The sequence below is a fragment of the Brachycentrus maculatus genome, unplaced genomic scaffold (genome assembly GCF_059751285.1).
Source record: "Brachycentrus maculatus isolate JH-2025_06_01 unplaced genomic scaffold, ASM5975128v1 h1tg000047l, whole genome shotgun sequence".
NCBI classification, from domain to species: Eukaryota; Metazoa; Arthropoda; class Insecta; order Trichoptera; family Brachycentridae; genus Brachycentrus; species Brachycentrus maculatus.
In genome coordinates this window covers 140,990-160,555 of record NW_028280801.1, presented here as the reverse complement: position 1 = coordinate 160,555, position 19,566 = coordinate 140,990, and the positions used below count along the sequence as shown (strand labels likewise).

The 19,566-nt window shown below is 31.6% G+C and overlaps 1 protein-coding gene across 1 annotated transcript in view; it reads left to right on the top strand.

Moving 5' to 3' along the window:
• Window positions 1-19,566, top strand: part of mgl (low-density lipoprotein receptor-related protein megalin) — a 63,247-nt gene that overhangs the window by 16,664 nt on the left and 27,017 nt on the right. Inside the window, exon 2 of the mRNA XM_088277596.1 lies at window positions 2,615-2,746. Coding sequence (XP_088133722.1) covers window positions 2,615-2,746 — 132 coding nt within the window. The remainder of the gene's footprint in view (window positions 1-2,614; window positions 2,747-19,566) is intronic.

The window sequence follows — 19,566 nt, the reverse complement described above, 5'->3', positions numbered from 1 at the left end:
CTCGCTCGCACTGATACGCGTTCGCATCAGTACGAGCGAGCCGTCACACTAAAATATTTATGGCCCGGATCATCAGTTAACTTAGACTAGTCAAAGTTGAAAATATGAGTTGAATAATAATTTTTATCTACATCATTTTGAGTGTGTACAAATACTTGTTCACAAATCTGGATTGTCTACAATTATAGGAGTTATTTTTCATGTTATTCTTCATCTATGTTGAGATGTCAAAAAATAATATAATTTACTACTTTGTGCGTGTTTAGTGAATAGTTAATTGGAAACTTTGGTTTGTCGCACAAGCATTTTTATTGTATATGACCATGCTTTATATTCGATCATTCGATGGATTATATTTTAACTAGCGGATAAGTTTTAGTGATGACTAAAACTAGGCCATGACAAGTTGTGAGCCCTGTAAATGCCTATTTTTCTTCATCTATGTTGAGATATTAATATAAGCAACTCCTCGGTGGAGACAAACTCAGAATGTGTGAACAAAGATGGTGTGAATAATATAATACAGTAGAACCTCGATTGTCCTCGATCGATCCGGATAATCAAGATTATATTGTGGTTATATATAATATATAGAGGATTTGGATAATCGAGGTTCTACTGTACTTGTATACAGAGATTCGGATAATTAAGGTACCATTTAAATATATTGGGTTGATGCAAAAGTAATGACCGTTTTTTATGATCCCAGGTAAAAAAAATTTTTTTCATAAATTATGAATAGTATCTTCTTTTTTTATGATTCCATTGTATAAAGGATGCTTTCCCTCTACTTTCTATTCAGTTTTGGCCTGGCCAGAGTTCAGTAATAACCCCTTGTATTTTTTCAAAATGTCGTTCGATAAAGTGCATTTACGTCATTGTTTACTTTATGAATTCCGTAAAAACAATACCGCGAGTGTGGCAACCAAAAACATTTGTGAAGTGTACGGAGCAGATGTCATCAAAGTTCGACTGGTACGAAGATGGTTTTCAAAATTCCGATCTGGAGATTTTTCACTCATTGATAAACCACGTACCGGGCGGCCATTGAAGTCTGATGAAGACGAATTAAAAGTCATAATTGACACCAATCCACGTCTAACCATCAGAGAGATTGTGTCAATGATGGGAGTCAACCAAACAATCGCATTAAGACATTTGAAGCGTATGGAAATGGTTTCGCGGTACGACGTTTGGATACCTCATCAATTGTCGGCTGCCAATTTATTGGATCGTGTTTCAACGCGCGTTGCTTTGAGTGCGAGACAAAAACATGAACCTTTTTTGCATCGTTTGGTGACGGGAGATGAAAAATGGGTCGTGTACAACAACGTGACAAGAAAAAGACATTGGACTATACCTGGACAAGCCCCATTAACAACTTCGAAGGCCGAAATCCATAAAAAAAAGTTATACTTTGTGTTTGGTGGGATAATAAGGGTATTGTGTAATTTGAACTCTTGGAACACGATAAGACAAGTACAGCAGAACGATATTGTCAGCATTTATCCAAATTGAACATGGTCCTTCAAAAGGATAGACCAGAATTGGTAAACAGAAAAGGGGCAGTGTTTCATCACGACAACGCGCGACCACATGTGGCTATGATGACCCAACACAAGCTAAATGAGTTAAATTGGGATGTTATCAAGCATCCACTGTATTCTCCAGATCTTGCTCTTTCTGAATTTTATTTATTCCGATCACTGCAAAAAAAATTAAATGATGAAAAAAATTATTCAATAGAGCAGGTAAAAACATCCCTTACTTCATTTTTCGCATCAAAATCCACGGAATTTTATACTACTGGTATTAATAAGTTGATAGAAAGATGGGAGAAGGTTATAAGAACTGATGGAAATTATATAATTTATTAAATAAATAATACACAAGAAAAAAAAATATTAAAAAAATATATGTAAAAAACGGTCAAAACTTTTGCATCAACCCAATATATCGCTCACTCCTTTCAAGAACGTCATAAATCAAAAAACTTGATTTTTTAGGAGAACGTTTTTAAAGTTTAAAAATAAAACAGATCTTTTTGGGTAAAATCTCAAGATTTTTCTCCATTTGAAAAATATTTAGTATATTTAAAAAAAAAAAATTAAACAATACCTTTTCTTCGAAATGCAAAAACGACACTTTCTGCCCTGTAGCGGGTAAATATTAAGTTTAAAATATGCCGCTTTTGCTGGGATATAGTACATTTTCTGGGCATTCCGAAAACATGTGTCTATTTTTTGTGTCTATATTAGGTTAAAATCGTTAAAAACAATAAAAAAATTATTAAAAAAAGAACTCCACCGACAAGACACACAAGGTGGTTTGTTCTGCAAAAAAAATGTTCTAAATATGTATAAATTGTGATTTAAATAAATGTATAAAAATAAAAAATAATATACAACTGAAAATTTTCAATTTTTGATTTATGACGTTCTTGAAAGGAGTGAGCGATGTGCAATAAAAGTTCGGATAATCGAGGTTCTACTGTAGTTATATACAGAAGTTCGGATAATCGAGATTCTACAGTAGTTATATATAGAGGTTCAGATAATCGATGTTCTACTGTAGTTATATTTAACCCTCAATTAATCCATCTTGTTGTTTCCAGCTCCTCCGGAGTGTGAGCCCGGCCAGCTGTCGTGCGGTCAGTACGTATGGAACAAGACGTACTGCATCCCCCCACACTACCGCTGCGACATGACAGTGGACTGCGTGGATGGGACAGATGAAGCAGACTGCAGTAAGTACTCGAATCTCTTATACACAAAAAACATGAAACAAAATAAACACAATTGCATGGAAATTGAATTTTTCTGTAGTATAGAGTCAAGGCCCAACACACGATAAATCGTAACTTAATTTTCTTTAAACCCAGGTAACATTTGACGTAATTTTTTTCTCAAAATACCCTTTTTGTATTGAAAAAATAAGTTTTTCATCGAAATAAATATTTTGTTTTGAAAAGAAAAGATTATTTGAAATGTAAGCAATTAAAAAATAATTATACTAATTTGATATCCAACCAACAAAAAATAGATTAGTATATAGCTGTAGAAGGTATAAATTATACAGCTATATAAGAATTAGTAAGTAGATAGTGATACATTACATTACATACAGTATCGAACAGATTAATTGAAACAAAACTTTTTTTCGTATTTTCAACACCCCCTGAAAAAAATTTTTTTTGGGGTGTTCCTCGTATTATGGACCAGGGCTGCTTTTTTTAGTGACTGAGATGATGAATATCGAGAAGTATCACCCAATTCCACTGGAAAATATACTACCTGAGATACAAAAACGAAGGTCAAATGGTAATGCAATATTTCAGCAAGATTAAACCCCCTGCCGCAAATTTTAAAAAATTATGAAATTATTCACAGGCGTTTTTTGAAAGTCATCAGAGATGTTGCATCTTTCACATGAAGTGGTAATTCATTCCTTAGTCTGGCCGTTTGGACAAATAAGAAATTACTGAAGAATGTTGTGCCATGACGAGGAAAATAAAGTATTACCTTTCGAGAAAAACAAAGTGATAGACCATGATCTGAATATAATTGGTGGGAAGACATTACTGCTATATTGGAAAGAAAATGGAAGAGGATTGTAAACTCCCAGACATCATATTCCCATCTTAAAAACTTCTTCCTCCCTGTTGAGATGCCTAAAAATCTTGATAATAAAACATTCTAACGAGTTATATCTCCAGTATTTGTGCAGAGTTTTGAACATACGTATAATATTGTTTAGATAATATAAAGATACATAAAAATGGATAATAATTAGAGATGAAATCGTAAAAACAAGAATATTTTACGATCTTACTAATAAAAAGCACCAAAACTAGTTTCGCAACCAATCTTCGGAAAGACCAGAATAAAATAACAAATTTATTATTATGTTTAGAAATAAAAATGCAAATAAATTTAATATTTTATTCTGTGTAACAAGAGTACCTACCTACCCAAACATGTTTCATTTTATCTAATGGAAAACCACACATTAATATTATTTAGGGAGGTATATATTATATATAAAAACGTGTTCTTAATGATTCTTTAATACATTCGCTTGAATCTGTTTGAATTATTTATCGTTTTTTTTTTCATCATTATCGATACAAGATCACATTTTTTCCTGGCTTGTATGGGAAAGGTCACACCTAAATAATATAACGAGATTTTTATTATTTTTTTAAATTTTTTTTATTTATTTAATGTTCCATTATATAATAAATATTGAAATCAACATTTATGTCATCAATTATAATCATTGTTTTTTTAGACATGGGAGATCGAAAGAAAAACCCGAATTAAATAAATGATAAAATTCTTTAAAATAAATCGTTATTGTCTTCACTTTTTCAATTCGATAATTTCAAAGTTTATCAAGCCAATTAGTATGCAAATTTGATTACATAATGGGTATTTCCATATTTCGATATATTTGATAATTTGACATAAAAAATTAACTGAAAAGCAATATAAACCAAGAAAAGTAACAAATACTATCCCAAACGGGTAACCGAAAAAATAACAGTTACCATCAGTCATCAGTCACATCTCTATAAAATCCGTGTGTTTACTATATACTATTATAATATTCGTAAAATCTACTAAATAACGTATTTTAAGCAATGGCAACTCCAGATAGGCCAGTCTTTTATTTTTATATGTATGATTTGAGGAAAACAACGAATATATATATATATTTATCATACATGTATAATTTGTCCTCACTGGAATTTTACATGACGAAGGCACATTTTACAATACTTGTACAGTCACCAAACATTATGAACATTGAATTCTCTGCTTAGGGATTACCTAAGACATTCCGGAATAACTGTCTAGCAAATTTAAAAACTTACCCATATGACTTTTAATGTCGTTGAATTATTAATTTTATTTTATGTATGGAAGCGAAGCATGGAGTTGGCAAAAGAAGGATGAAAGCAGACTGAATGCAGTCGAAATGCGATCCCTCATACGAATGTGTGGCAAAACGATGTTTGATAGATGTTCGAATGATGAAATAAGGAAATAATGCAAGGCTGAGATAAGCATTATCGATAAAATTAATCAAGGTGTGTTGAGATGGTTTGGACATGTGGAACGTATGAGTGAGGAAAGAACGGTTAAACAAATTTATGAGGCGAATGTAGTTGGAAAAAGAAGCAGAGGAAGACCGAGGAAAACTTGGCACAATCAGGTATGTCAAATACTTGAAAGCGGTCGGGTCAGGAGTCGTAATAATCGTCGGGAATGTATGAGGAGATGCATGACTGTAGAAGAGGCGAAGAATGTTTGCAAAGACAGAGTGATGTGGGGTTCGATTCTCTCTGCCTACCCCTGCGGGGAAGCGGCGTGATGGTTAGTTGGTTAGTTAGTTTTAATTTTAATCTTATTTTATAACTTCAGTTCGCGGCACTTCAGTGCCGGATGGTAAAATTCCGTGCAGTGCACAAACGCCCAAAGGTTCGTATGTAATCAGTAAAACCAACCTGTCCTGAATTTAAAATAAATGTCTCCTATTATCGTTAGAGACAGACTGCGCCAACAGATTGATATAAACGTAATGGATCAGGCCGGTCAGAATTTAAATGGGGGATATTCCGTTTCGACACTTGTTTCGTGTGACTGCCCAAACCCTTGTATTTTGCACTTTGGGTGTGAGGATTCAATCACTGGAATAAAATGTCTGACTAAATCAGTGTTCCGCAAACTTTTACTGTTCAAGGAACACCTGCCAAATCAAGAAATTTCAGAGGTAGGGGAGAAGTTCGTACCTTGGCCAGTTTTTTTTTCAAAGTCTCATAAAATGATTAATTAACGAAGTACGTAAATTATTTTCATTGAACCAAGTAGATCGGTTATTTATAATCATATTGTTAGAATATATTGTCCTGACGAAGAGACGGGTACGTCTCGAAACCGGTAGACATGAAAATCTCGAGTGGTTATATACTAATATTATTAACATTTTTGTAAAAAAATAAATAAGTAAAAATAACTAACTAACCACAAAGTAATTGCTTTAAATAGTAATAATATTGAGAATATTATATATTACGTGCTTATCATGCATATTTATTCAAGAACAATGTTTCGAAATTGGTTCATATATTATATATATAGAACTTCCAAGTATTTGAGTAGTGTGGTTGTCAATAATGGGTAGAAAGGGTGAATGTTACACGTGTGTAAAGTGATAGCCCCGTAAATGCCCAGACTTCCATATTCTTCTTCATCTTTGATGAGATGCCAAAAAATAATATGAAAAATAACTTCCATACTACGTTTAATATGTGCTTTTTGAGTTAAAATCAGATAAAGATGATTTGATAGGACCTTGTTTAGCTGTAGCCATTTTGAAGACTTCGAACGCCATACGTTCTTTCAGTATTACAGTTTCAATATTTTTACATGGCATAAATAACTCGTAGTGTAATGGTCAGCACGAACGGCTACCGTTCTGGTTCCCAGGTTCGATTTTCAGGAGGGCTTTAAATAATATATGAGTGATTTTTACACAATAATATTTATTCAATATTAGCTACCCTGGACTGAAGCGGAGGGTAGATCACCTTTCCTTCATGTGTTAACGATCAAGATTACGTTTACATTATGCAGTGCCCTATGCACCATTGGGTTGCGAATAAGGGTTTGAAGAAGAAGAATGGTTCATCTGTACTTTTTGTGAAAAAATCAGTTAACTTGCTTAGCTGTAGGCATTTTGAAGACAATTTTTTATTTAAAAAAAAAGAGAAATATTTGTGTTTTTATTATTTACACAAATACTTATGTATTTCAATTTCATACCATGTCTGTGAACCTGAGCGGCTCATTATGAGAAATAGGTATCAAATTGTGGTAGAGTGGGTTCGAACTGAGAAACTCTGACTTAAGAGTCCGCGACACTAACCACGCGACCACAACCAGACACGAACGACTTCGAACGCCATACGTTCGTTCAGTATTACAGTTTCAATATCTCCTTATACAAAATTTTACACGGCATAAATAACGCGCGAGACACGTTCCTAATTATCCGAGGATCCAATTTTTGGTTCAAAAGAGCTTCATAAATTACATTTCCTAAAGCGCTTGAACCTCCGGTGCCCCGAATGTAACATAATATGTAATGACACGTGTCTTGTAGAATTTAACGACATAACTCAACTTCATCTTCATCTTGCGACATTTCCGGCCGCCATCTTGGCTCAAATTCAATTACTGTTTATTATTTTCCCAAATTAGGCCTTCTCGCGAAACTTTACAGAATAGCAAAAAATCCACTTATTTTGATTGAAGTTATGTTTTTATTTATGTGTGTGTTAATTCGTCAGCCTCCGTATCATAGTGGCTACAGCGTATAACTAGCTAATATAGTATAACATTTAAACAAATGGCTAACATAACACCATTATCATTCATCGTTTACTATGTGTAATACCACTTTTATAAACACTTAGTCGTGACTACCGGTTACGGATGAATCATTCCATTATCAGGTCATTAAAATAAAATTATTTTGACATTTGTAAAAAAAAAAAGTGTTTTTTAGAAAGTGTTATTACACAAAAGGAACCATGAATGATAAGGAGAGTGTTATATTACCATACCACAATGTTAACAATGCTTTTAACATACAAAATAAATGGCTAATATTTTGACAATATATATGTATAACAACGTTTTTTTCTTTCTTTTTAAACTAACTAACCATCGCGCCGCATCCTTGTAGGGGTTTGCAGAGAATAGAACCCCACACCGATCTGTCTTTGAAACATTCTTGCCTCTTTTACATTCATGCATCTCCTCATACATACCCGACGATTATTTCGACTCCTGACGCTTTCAAGTATTTTTCTTTATTGATACAAATTTTATTTATTATAAAAACAGTAGGTAGTGTTGTCACTCGGCACTGAATACTAGATTATTATGAAATATTTACAGTTGAACCTCGATATAACGGGCCTCTTTTTAACGGACTTCGGATATGACGGACAAAAATTCGGTCAAATATTTTTTTAAAAATATCATCCTGTTGATACATACATGCTTAAATTCAAGTGCCCCCTTCCCCAACTAGTCCGTTATATCGAGGCATTACTGTACCATAATTTGAAAGATACAAAAGGTATTAGCATAACCAATTTTTCTTCTTTGTCCTTTATCTGCACATTCTTACCCTTATCCGCACCCAGTGGTGCATAGGGCACTGCATCATCATCAGTTAACACATGAAGGAAAGGTGATCAGCCCTCCGCTTCGGGTACCAGTCCAGGGTAATATTGAATAAATACTAGAGTGTAAAATCACTAATATTTATTTCCCAGGGGGGGGGCTGGGAATCGAACCCGGGACCTCCAGCACGGTAGCTAAACACGGTAACCATTACACCATGGAGGTAGACTATGTGGCAAATGTGATGTTTTGTATTATCACAAATATATTTCATTAATTGATTCGGCTGTCAGTACTTTGATACTTTCCGCATCATTTTCAAGTGTTTGAAAATGATACGGAATGTATCGAAACAACGTGTCTTAATTGATTTTAAGAAATAGTGATATTTGCCAAGTAAAACTTAAATTCAAAATCACAAATATAATAGCGTATTATTTTATACTCTGTGTAGTTAGCGCAATTTAATAAGACGAAAGCCAGTAAGTAGGTGAATGGGAACGCTTTTCGCACGGCAAAATGAAAAGTGCTCGGAATGTCGCGCCAGTAAATCAGAATAATGTCGCGGTGCGAAAATTGTAGCGCCGCGCGTCGTGTGTGAAAAACAGCGTCTTAACTTTCTGTTATCCCCGGGGAAGTGTCGCCGTGTTGTCGTGTTGTTGACCTTTAAAGTGAAACATTTTATCTCTCCAAACATCTCGACTCGACACTCACTTGTTGATTGAGCACTGAGCACTGAACACTAGACGCTCGAGAGCCTGCTGAAGTGGACACCTGGAAATCGAACGAGTGATATTGTCGAAGAATATTCACTTATCTATGTACATTATATTGTTTATCGACTTTAAATAGATCATTTTTTTTAAAGCAATGACAAAGAGGGCTTAGGATATGATACATAACGTTTTTTCCCTAATTTATTTTGTGGTATTGAACACATTGTATTTTCGTTTTGGAATCATTTTTCTTGTAAAAATCGAAACGTAGTATTTTCGTAGATATTTCACTTCCCATAAACTCATTAAAATAATAATAGGAGATGATATATAAAACAATTTCTTCCCTAACTACAATATTAAAACCCTTTAAAGCAACGCCAAATAGTCCTTAGGAGAAGACACGTAAAATCCTTTTTTTCTCTAATATAAAATTCTGAACATATTGTATCTACGTTTTGGAATCATTTTCCTTGTGGTTTAAAGGATAAAACGTAGTCTTTTCACAGGTTTTTCATTTACCGTAAATTCTTTACTTACGATTTATTGTAGTAGTCCTTAGGAGATGATATATAAAATCATTTCTTCCCTAACTACAAAATCAAGCATATAATATCTTCGTTAGGAATAATTTTTCTTCTGGCTTTGGATCGAGAAGTGGTATTTTTATAGATCTTTTATTCACCATACCCTTTACTTACGAAGTAAACATTTATATTAAATTACATAAAAAAAATATATAAATTATTTGATTATCGTGATTCAACTTCATTAATGCATTACTTCTAAAAAACCATTATTGTTCCTTCAAAAATTTTCATATTAAAAATATCGAAACACTGTAATGCGAAATTTTTCATTTGAAATGAAAAATGATACATTATAATGTTTTTGAAACTTGATTCGCGTTAATCGAATTTCTATGCATATTTAGTATCTAATTTTTATAAACACATATATCATTTATAAATTTAGAGTTCATATTTAATGGAGTATGTGTAAAAATAAATACTACAAAACGATACTCTTTTTATTTTCGAGACTAAGAGTTCTATAGGAAATGTTTCGAATGGATGAACAGTTCAAATCCTTGTTGCTGCAATGGCGTCCGAGCATCGGCAAGAAGTTTGAACGACACACGACATGCGACACGGGTCGACGTCAAAAATATGACAGCCTAAAATACCGACATTAGTAAGGATAATGGATATTAGGGCAGTGAATTAAATTTTTAAATTTCGTTTCAATACTTACCATGAAATTTGGATGTACTTATATCGAACAAGCAAATAGCTTCAAGAGGTAGAATTATTGAATTATTGAAAAAAGTTGAAAATTTTCTAAAATCGAATGTTATTTTAAAATATATCTTTATTCATAATATGTGGTTAAATTAAAAATTAACGGCCATTGAACATAGAAAAAAGGGATTGAATTGTTGAAAATTTTCAAATATTCTAAATTCCTATGTTATTTAAAAATAATATATATTTTTATTCAAAATAGAGCGATAAATTCAAAAATTAATAGCCATTGAACATTTAAAAACGGTATTGAATTGTTGAAAATATTTGAAAATATCGAAAATAAAGTTCGAATGTTACTTTAAAATATTTTTTTATTTATACTAGGGCGATAAATTCAAATATAAAAAGCCATAGAACATAGACAAACGGGGTTGAATTGTTGAAAATAATTTAATATATCATATTCTAAATTCGAAAGTTAATTAAAGATATATATATTTATTCGTAAATTCAAAAGTAAATAGTCATTAAACATAGAAAAACGGGATTGAATTGTTGAAAATATATTTGAAAATATTCTAAATTCGAATGTTATTTTTAAATATATTTTTATTCGAGTCTCGCCTGACGGAGAAGATACATTAATGACCCCTAAAAGGGGTTCCTGTCATTTGCATATGAACTGTGAGACAGAATCCCGAGGACGGGAAACTCCGGAATTATGCAAGATTACGTATGAATAATGTACAAAGTTTTGTGTGTTCTCGGGGGATAATAAAGCGGAATAATGAGATCACAGCCGAGATGTATTATATTGTATTGCGTATTTAAATATAACTTCCACTCTGACTCTATCGTTTTGGAAAATTTAAAGTGTGAGCGCGCTTCGAAAGCATATTCCGAGGGCTTTACGCGGGATTTATGTACCCCAAGGTTGGCAGGTCCTGCCGCTGATATTGTAACACTTTTTTCAACCCTCCATTTAAAATTATAAATCGATTTAAATTGTAATAAATCTTTGTCATTTTAAACCTATTCTGCACATTTTTGTAAACATAAGTTACAATATTTTGTAAACTGTAATAATAGCTTAAAAGTCAAATAAAATTGACAATTTATTTATTTTTATTTTATCATACACATGTCGCTCACTCCTTTCAACAACGTCAAATATCAAAAATCGACAATTTTCAGTTGTGCATGTTTTCGGCATGCCCACAAAATGTACTATATCCCAGCAAAAGCGGCATATTTTTAACTCAATATTTACCCGCTACAGGGCAGAAAGAGTTGTTTTTGCATTTTGAAGAAAAGGCATTGTTTAATTATTTTTTTTAAATTGACTAAATATTTTTCGAATGGAGAAAAAACATTCAGGTTTTACATAAAAAGATCTGTTGCACAGTAAAAAGTTCAATAAGTGGCTTGATATTTATTTTTAATACATTTTACTATATTTTTAAACTTTAAAAACGATGAAAGGGGTAAGCAATATGTAATTGCAAGTTACGATATAATCTCCTCACTGAGTATCGTTCCGAATATTATTTGTGATTTCTGAATTGTATTCCACTAGATGAAAATGAAGAAGAAAAAAACTCGTTAGCGGAGTACAATTCAGAATTTGTGAACAAAGATTTTGACACGCTCAAAATATTGTAAATATAAAAGAGTCTTTATATATGATATGAAGTAATTCAAAGTATTTAAAATTAGATTGCTTATAGTCATTTCTTTGAAAGAATCTTATTTATTACATATAGTTTGTTGGGCCTTACAAAATATATTACCAAGTAATAAAAAAGGTAATATGTACATATTTTCTATGTGACATACGTATTTACTTTGTTGGCATCTATTTTGCCTTGTGAGAGTATTTTATACATTCAAACTAAGTATATAAATTTTAAGAGTATTTTGCCATTTTCATTTCACTGAAAACAAATTTGACTTTAGACAATTTAAATCATCATTTGCATTTTCTGCACTATTTGCCGTGCTCGTAAAAACGACAAACGTTGCTGAAAGTTAAAAATAGCGAACGGAACTGATTTCTGACTGAAATTCGAAACGTTATCCAATTATTCTTCCGCGATCACTTTTCAAAATGGCATTCATTCGAATTTCCAGATGTATTTTCCTTTTTATTTGCTATTCGTACATTCATCTGGCTATTAACTGCTGGTACAATGCTTTCTATATCAAATATTAGTCGTGCATGCAATTTGACAACCTTGCATCTATTATTCAGAGTAATCTATTTTTCCAAATATTTCATAATATTATCGATTCTTTAATTTTTCAATATGATTTCATCCTGTACAGCATTAAATATGAGTACTTTACTCGGTACAGTGTTGACATTATTATCGTTTCGATATTTTTTTAGTTAAAAATGTTAGCTAACAATTTTTAATCGTAATTTTTGACCGATGTGATATTGTAATAAAAATAGAAAATTTACTAAAAGAAATTTTCAAATATGAAGTTTTTTGAAAAAAAATATTTAAAATGATTTTTATAGAATTGATGATATATATAAAATGTGACACGTGTTTCGATGCATTCCGCGTCATTTTCAAACACCGCGGAATGCATCGAATCACGTGTCACAGTACATTTTAAGAAATAGTGGTGTAAAACAGTTACCCAGTTTTTGTGAAAATCCTTCAATCATAATTATGCTCCTAACACCCTCAAACCTATCTTGCCGCACAGCGTAGTATTTGTTCATCTAGGAGGCACTGACGCCCGCTTCATAACGGGATTATGGGCAGACAAAAGAACATGGAATTCCAAATTGTTTGTCCAGTTCGTTCCATATTCGAATGCGCGCTTGTTCGTAAAAGAATCCAATCTGCCGAATTTCATATCAAATTGATGAATGCGTAGGTACTTTTTCTATGGCAAATAATTATTTACCGTTGTAATGTGTACCTAATCGCTCCTACTCCCAGATGACTCAACTTTCTAAGTCATAAAACTAATTGAATGAATCACAAATAAATAAAGGCAGACGTTTCCCGTAATTTTCTTTGTGTTATTTAAGCGAATCGTATAAAAAATCGTATCCAAAATTTAAAAAAAAAAAAATTTTAAAAAAACAATATTTTATTTATTCATTTCATTTGGTTACAATAAAAGAATATGACCTCATGCAATTTCCCTTGACCAGAACACAATTCACTCAATTTTTTGTTTATATGTTTTAATAACATAATTGTCGAGAAATCATCGATGCTGTGGCTGAATGACACAATCTTTATGTGGTCAGTAGTAATGATATTCTTTCCTTTATTATCCATTATTATAGATCTTTTATAACCTTGGTCCGAATGGAAGAAAAACAAAAGAGTTTCTTTTATAATTACCGGACCCGAAATGAGACAGGAGGTTTCAGAGCTCGTTTAAACATAAAATCATTATTTATTGACTTTGTGGACATTGGAAGCAGGTAACAAACGTTTATTGTGCAGTATAAACGTTTATTGTGTGCTCAAAGTTGAAAAAACTTCGTAATTATATTAAAAATTAATTATAATCGGTATTTATTTAAAATGTCCGACTTGTGTCATACATTATTTATTTTAAATACAGATTTTCATTTCTGTTTGATTTTGAAGGTGGATATAATGGCTTTAGATATCAACCGCCTTTGATTTGATTTAAACACGACGAATCTTTTATAGTATAATATTTTCATACATTTTCTAAATTAATTCGAGATTACTTGCTACTTTTTTTGTGTTTAAACACTTTCGCATTTTACTTTTTATTTTCCAACTGATACTTTATCATAAGGAACGAAATTCATCAGCAAACGATGGTATGAATTGCGTTTTATTTTTGTGCATATTCGATAATAAAAAAATGCTCGTATTGTAGGATGAGGAAAAACATTTTGCGTTTTAAGATTTGCACTGAAATTACTAGTCTTTCACAACGCAAATAATATCTTAAGAATAATGTATGATCCATATGTTACCAAGCTATTTATAATGGGTATATGTAATATAATAAAGTATACTCGTAGTGTGTAGTCTCTTCGAAACAATGTGTTGCCACGACACTGTTTCATGAATCTTTTACAATAAGTTTATATCCGACTCTAATTTTTTTTATTATCCCTTTTCAATTACTCTTTCTTTTCAAAACCATATAATGATTTCGAAGAAAAACTTTTTTTTCAATATTAAATCCGTAGTGTGATGGTCAGCACGCTCGGCTACCGTTCTGGAGGTCCCGGGTTCGATTCCCAGGGTGGGTCAAATAAATATTAGTAATTTTTTCACTGTAATATTTATTCAATATTACCCTGGACTGGTACCTGAAGCGGAAGGCTGATCATCTTTCCTTCATGTGTAAACGATCAAGATAACACTGCGTTTATATGAAGCACTGTCCTATGCACCATTGGGGTGCGGATAAGGGTTTTATATATTATTATTATTATAAAATGTTACCTGGGTTTAGAGAAAATTAAGTTACGACTTATCGAATACTGGTCCTTGAACATAAACTGAAAGCACATTTTTAATGTAACGAAGAAAAAAAAAATTTTTCAACACAAAATCGGGATTTTAAGAAAAAAAAAACAATTACGTAAAATGTTACTTGGGTTTAGAGAAAATTAAGTTACGACTTATCGAATACTGGTCCTTAAACTTAAACTGAAAGCACATTTTTAATGTATATACCAGCGATACAAATTAAATGGTAAATATAAGCATTAAAAAGGTTTTATTGTAGTTATAAAAGGAATTTACTAATTTATTTGAGTGAAAGTTAGAAAGCGCGGGAGATCCTTCCCGCCGTTTTCTTTATTCGACCACCATTCCCGCTATCTCCGTCACGTGCGTCCGATTGCTTCCGCTTCCGACACCCTTGTACTCCCCGTACTTTTTCTATTTCTTTTTCTATCCTCTATCGGTCCTTTCCGGATCCGGTGTTCTTATTCCTTTATTCCTGTGCGGCGCAGAGAGTGCAGAATGAAGGGAGGTCATACACAATATAAAATATATATATATATATATAATACGAGGGGATTTGAAAATATCGTAAGAATGACTTGTATTTGGGGCTGTGTAATTGTACAGTCAGATTTATTCTCTCCTTAAAGTGGAAACCTTCACAACCATTTTTTCTAAATTTAAGCACGAAATATTTTTTTAATCAAACATATCATTAGATTATTAATTAACATTATAATTGATTGACTATTTATGTATTAATTTTCAAATCAAACACTGATTTTTTTCCTGCTAAGTTATATTTTGTTGTTAAAAAACTCATAATAAAATAAATTTTGTGACAATTGTTTAGCCTAGTTGTGGCGAACATTTGTTTGAAAATGCCATAACTAGGCGTTACAAAATTGATTTTTATGTGTTTTTTTAATAATAAAATACAACTTAGCAGACTCAAAAAATCAGTGTTTGATTTAACTTTTAATATTTGAATTAAAATGGAGTTCTATCATTTTAAAGCATCGAACGGTTTTAATTAAAATTTACAGCACTTTTTACATCTGACAACATCCATACCTGTGAAAATATGACGCTCTCCAATCGTTTTTAGAGTATCTATCTCTTGGGTTTCTTTTATTTTTCACTCTTTTGTGGCAACTCTTAATTTTTTCGTGTTTAACACATTATGCTCTTTTCACTATCGTCATTAGTCAATATTGACATTACAAGGATGACGATATTCTATACAATACACATTATTTCCTAATCGGCCTTTGGGTTATATCTTTCTCTCTACTTGTGACGTCAGAAAAAAAAAGATACAGAGATAAATAATAATAAAATAAAAATAAAAAACAAACAATAAAACTAATTTTTAATAGCTGTCACACATACGGAATGAATCGCAGAAAAATGAATGACGGACCATTCGGTTTATTTATGATTTTTGTTGGCGGCCAATTCCTTTCTCTGTGAGACTAGAAGATAGTATTTATTTTGCAAAATTGATTATTATTATTAATATATCGCTCACTCCTTTCAAGAACGTCATAAATCAAAAAACTTGATTTTTCAGGAGAACGTTTTTAAAGTTTAAAAATATAACACAATGTATTAAAAATAAATACCGAGCCACTGATTGAACTTTTTACTTTGCAGCATATCTTTTAAGGTAAAACCTGAAGGTTTTTTCTACATTTGAAAAATATTAAGTTTAATCAAAATAATAATAAAACAATACCTTTTCTTCAAAATGCAAAAACAACATCTTCTACCTGTAGCGGGTAAATATTAAGTTTAAAATATGCCTATTTTGCTGGGATATAGTACATTTTCTGGGCATTCCGAAAACATGCACAACTAAACATTGACGATTTTTGATTTATGACGTTCTTGAAAGGAGTGAGCGATATAATACTAATTTCACCGGCATCTAGAATCATAGATAAACCGGACGGCCCTCCATATGCATTTGCAAAAACATTTACCCGCGTACATCAGCTATAAAGAGGCGAGTGATACGAGATGTCATTCAAACTGCTGACAAAACAAAAGTAAAGAATATTTCGTGATCTAGTAAACACCGATAAAAAATACCATTGCAAAAAGAAAACACTTTTCTTGTTGTATTATCAATTGTAATAAATATTGTAAACACTTAATTAATATCCTACACATTTGATACGGTTTACATCCTATCAAACTAAAACAACTTCTTAGAACAGGCACCATAAAAAATGAAACCAAAACAACACAGTTAAAAACATAATCTTCGAAGAGTTACTTTATGCCTTTCTTAATTTGGCAACACACAAATAAGTAATTCCTGTATAAACTCGAGCTAAAAGCTAGGGATAAGCTTAGTTCATCGATTCACAATATCACCAACACAAGCGGACTTATTTTTCATGCTTTATGTATTTATTTTTATTCTATTATTATTGTGTATTTATTCCATATAGCTGTACCGCAGGTAATAAAATGTTTATTAATGTTTTAAGTATGATACTGATAATAGAACTGGGTAATAAAATGTACTGATAGAACGCTGGCGACGGTATTTAAAAATAGGTAGGTACTTTTTTAATTACAATACTTTAAAGTCAATGCTATCTAATTTAAAAATAATTATTCGATTTTTTCATATTGACAAGTAGGTTTTGAGGGAAACAAAAAACAACGAATTGCTGTCTAATATCTTCAAAATATATATTTAGACATGTTTGACAATTTCGCAGAAAAAGCTCAAAAAATTATAATACATTTTTTTTATTTCATTGATTGATTCTGCAGTCACTTTGTGGTAAAATCTATCCATTTTTAATTTAAGTTTTACTTAACAAACACTTTAAGTGCGTCCAAATACTTGTTCACAAATCTGGATTATCTCCACTTAACGGAGTTATCATATTATTTTTTGACATCTCAATATCGTAAGCTCCGTAAATGCCCAGACATCCATATTCTTCTTCATCTATGTTGAAATGTGAAAAAAATAATAAGTTTTACTTAGTAAATACCACTGTTTCTTGAAAACTATTGTGACAAGTGTTTCGATGCATTCCGCATCATTTTCAAACACCGTAAACACAAACACGGTGTTTGAAAATGATGCGGAATGCATCGAAACAGGTGTCACAATAGATTTGATGAAAAACTGGTATTTTCTAATTAAACTTAAATTAAAAACATTTTTTTAAAATTTTTATTAATTTTTGTATTAGGTATTGTTAGGTTATTCGTATAACATCGTTAATCCGGTAAATTTTCATTATTTTTATTTTTCCTCAGTAAAACCTTACTGAGATCGGTAAATCCATTATGTGCCTTCTGTAACTGCTTCAGGGTATAAATTGTTGGTTTAGGCGCCAGAAAATAGCATTTTGTTTTTTATTGAACTCCTGGCAGGGCCGGATATTACTATCTTAAGAGAGCCATCAATACTATCTATGTGCCCTCTGCTAACGGAGTGCCTAAATATACCAATTTTTAAAATAAACAAACTTGTATGTTATAAAATAATCATTCTCTTTAGTGTTGTATGAATATCTATGTTAGAAATGACGTGATATTAAAATAATTGTGTTTGTATATGAATTTCTTTGCAAAAGTTTGCCTTCGAATTTTCCTTTTGGCAAACATTTAATAATGACATAAAAAAGCGAATTAAGAGTTGAAATGGGTTATGAAATTGGAACAAAAGTCCCTTCGCCAATAAGCATATTTTATTTTAATCTTTTTCGATAGTGATTTCATATACAAATATAATCGAGTACAATGATTTTTTATAATCTAGTAATCCTATATCGCTCACTCCTTCAAGAACGTCATAAATAAAAAATCGTCAATTTTCAGTTGTGCATGTTTTCGGAATGCCCAGAAAATCTACTATATCACAGCAAAAGAGACCTATTTTTAACTAAATACGTATGGTTTTTGCATTTTGAAGAAAAGGTATTCAATTATTTTTTTAAATATACTAAATATTTTAAAATATACTAAAACTTCAATAAGTGGCTTGATATTCATTTTTAATACATTGTATTATATTTTTAAACTTTAAAAACGTTCTCCTGAAATATCAAGTTTTTTTTATTTATGACGTTCTTGAAAGGAGTGAGCGATTTATGCTTATAGCTCTGAATTCGTTTTTAATTTTAATGTATAATATCTTTGATTTACAAAAAATTCATTTCGAAAAAGAGTTTTACAATTAAGTTTTTTTTTCTAAGCAAAGTTTGTTTAAGAATTCGTTCTAAACCTCGATTACGTTCATTCGATATCTCCCATAGTTGGTCTTAATGTACAATATCATGTGTATAAGAGTATGTTAGTTTTCCGTTATAGACTAGTTTAAAATAAATATTACATATTCCCCGGAAGTTTCCCGAGACTGTTGTAAGGTGCTTTGTACTCGTAATTTATCTGTTTCCATCTCCAAAGTATCCAAAATTCAAAGGGTACTTGGTATTCGAATCTCTGGCAAATGTTAAAACTATGCAGAATAGTAAAATACCGTTTGTTGGCTGAAAATGTTTTATCGCCTCGCTTTTTGGTTAGCGACTGCTTTTATTTTACCACTGCTGGGAACATTTTGGCAATCCACCCTTAGCGCTTACAAATTATATTCCTAGAAACTCTTGGCTTGAGATCTTTATTCTTTCTTTAATCCATAACTTTTGCCAGACTGTATCATTCGCCAAAAAATGGACGTTGTGGAGTCCATGAACGGCAGAGAGCCGGACATCATTAGGGCTTATTAAAAAGACTTTTATTTTAATTATATTACAATTTTAAAGCGTTTCATGGAAAAGTTGAGTAAGCCATAAAAAGCTTGTCCTCACTAGGAGACGCATTACTGGTTTTCAGTAAATCGGTTAACCGCTTAAATACAGCTAAATTCCATCACCAATTTACCGATGAATAAAAATCTAATTGC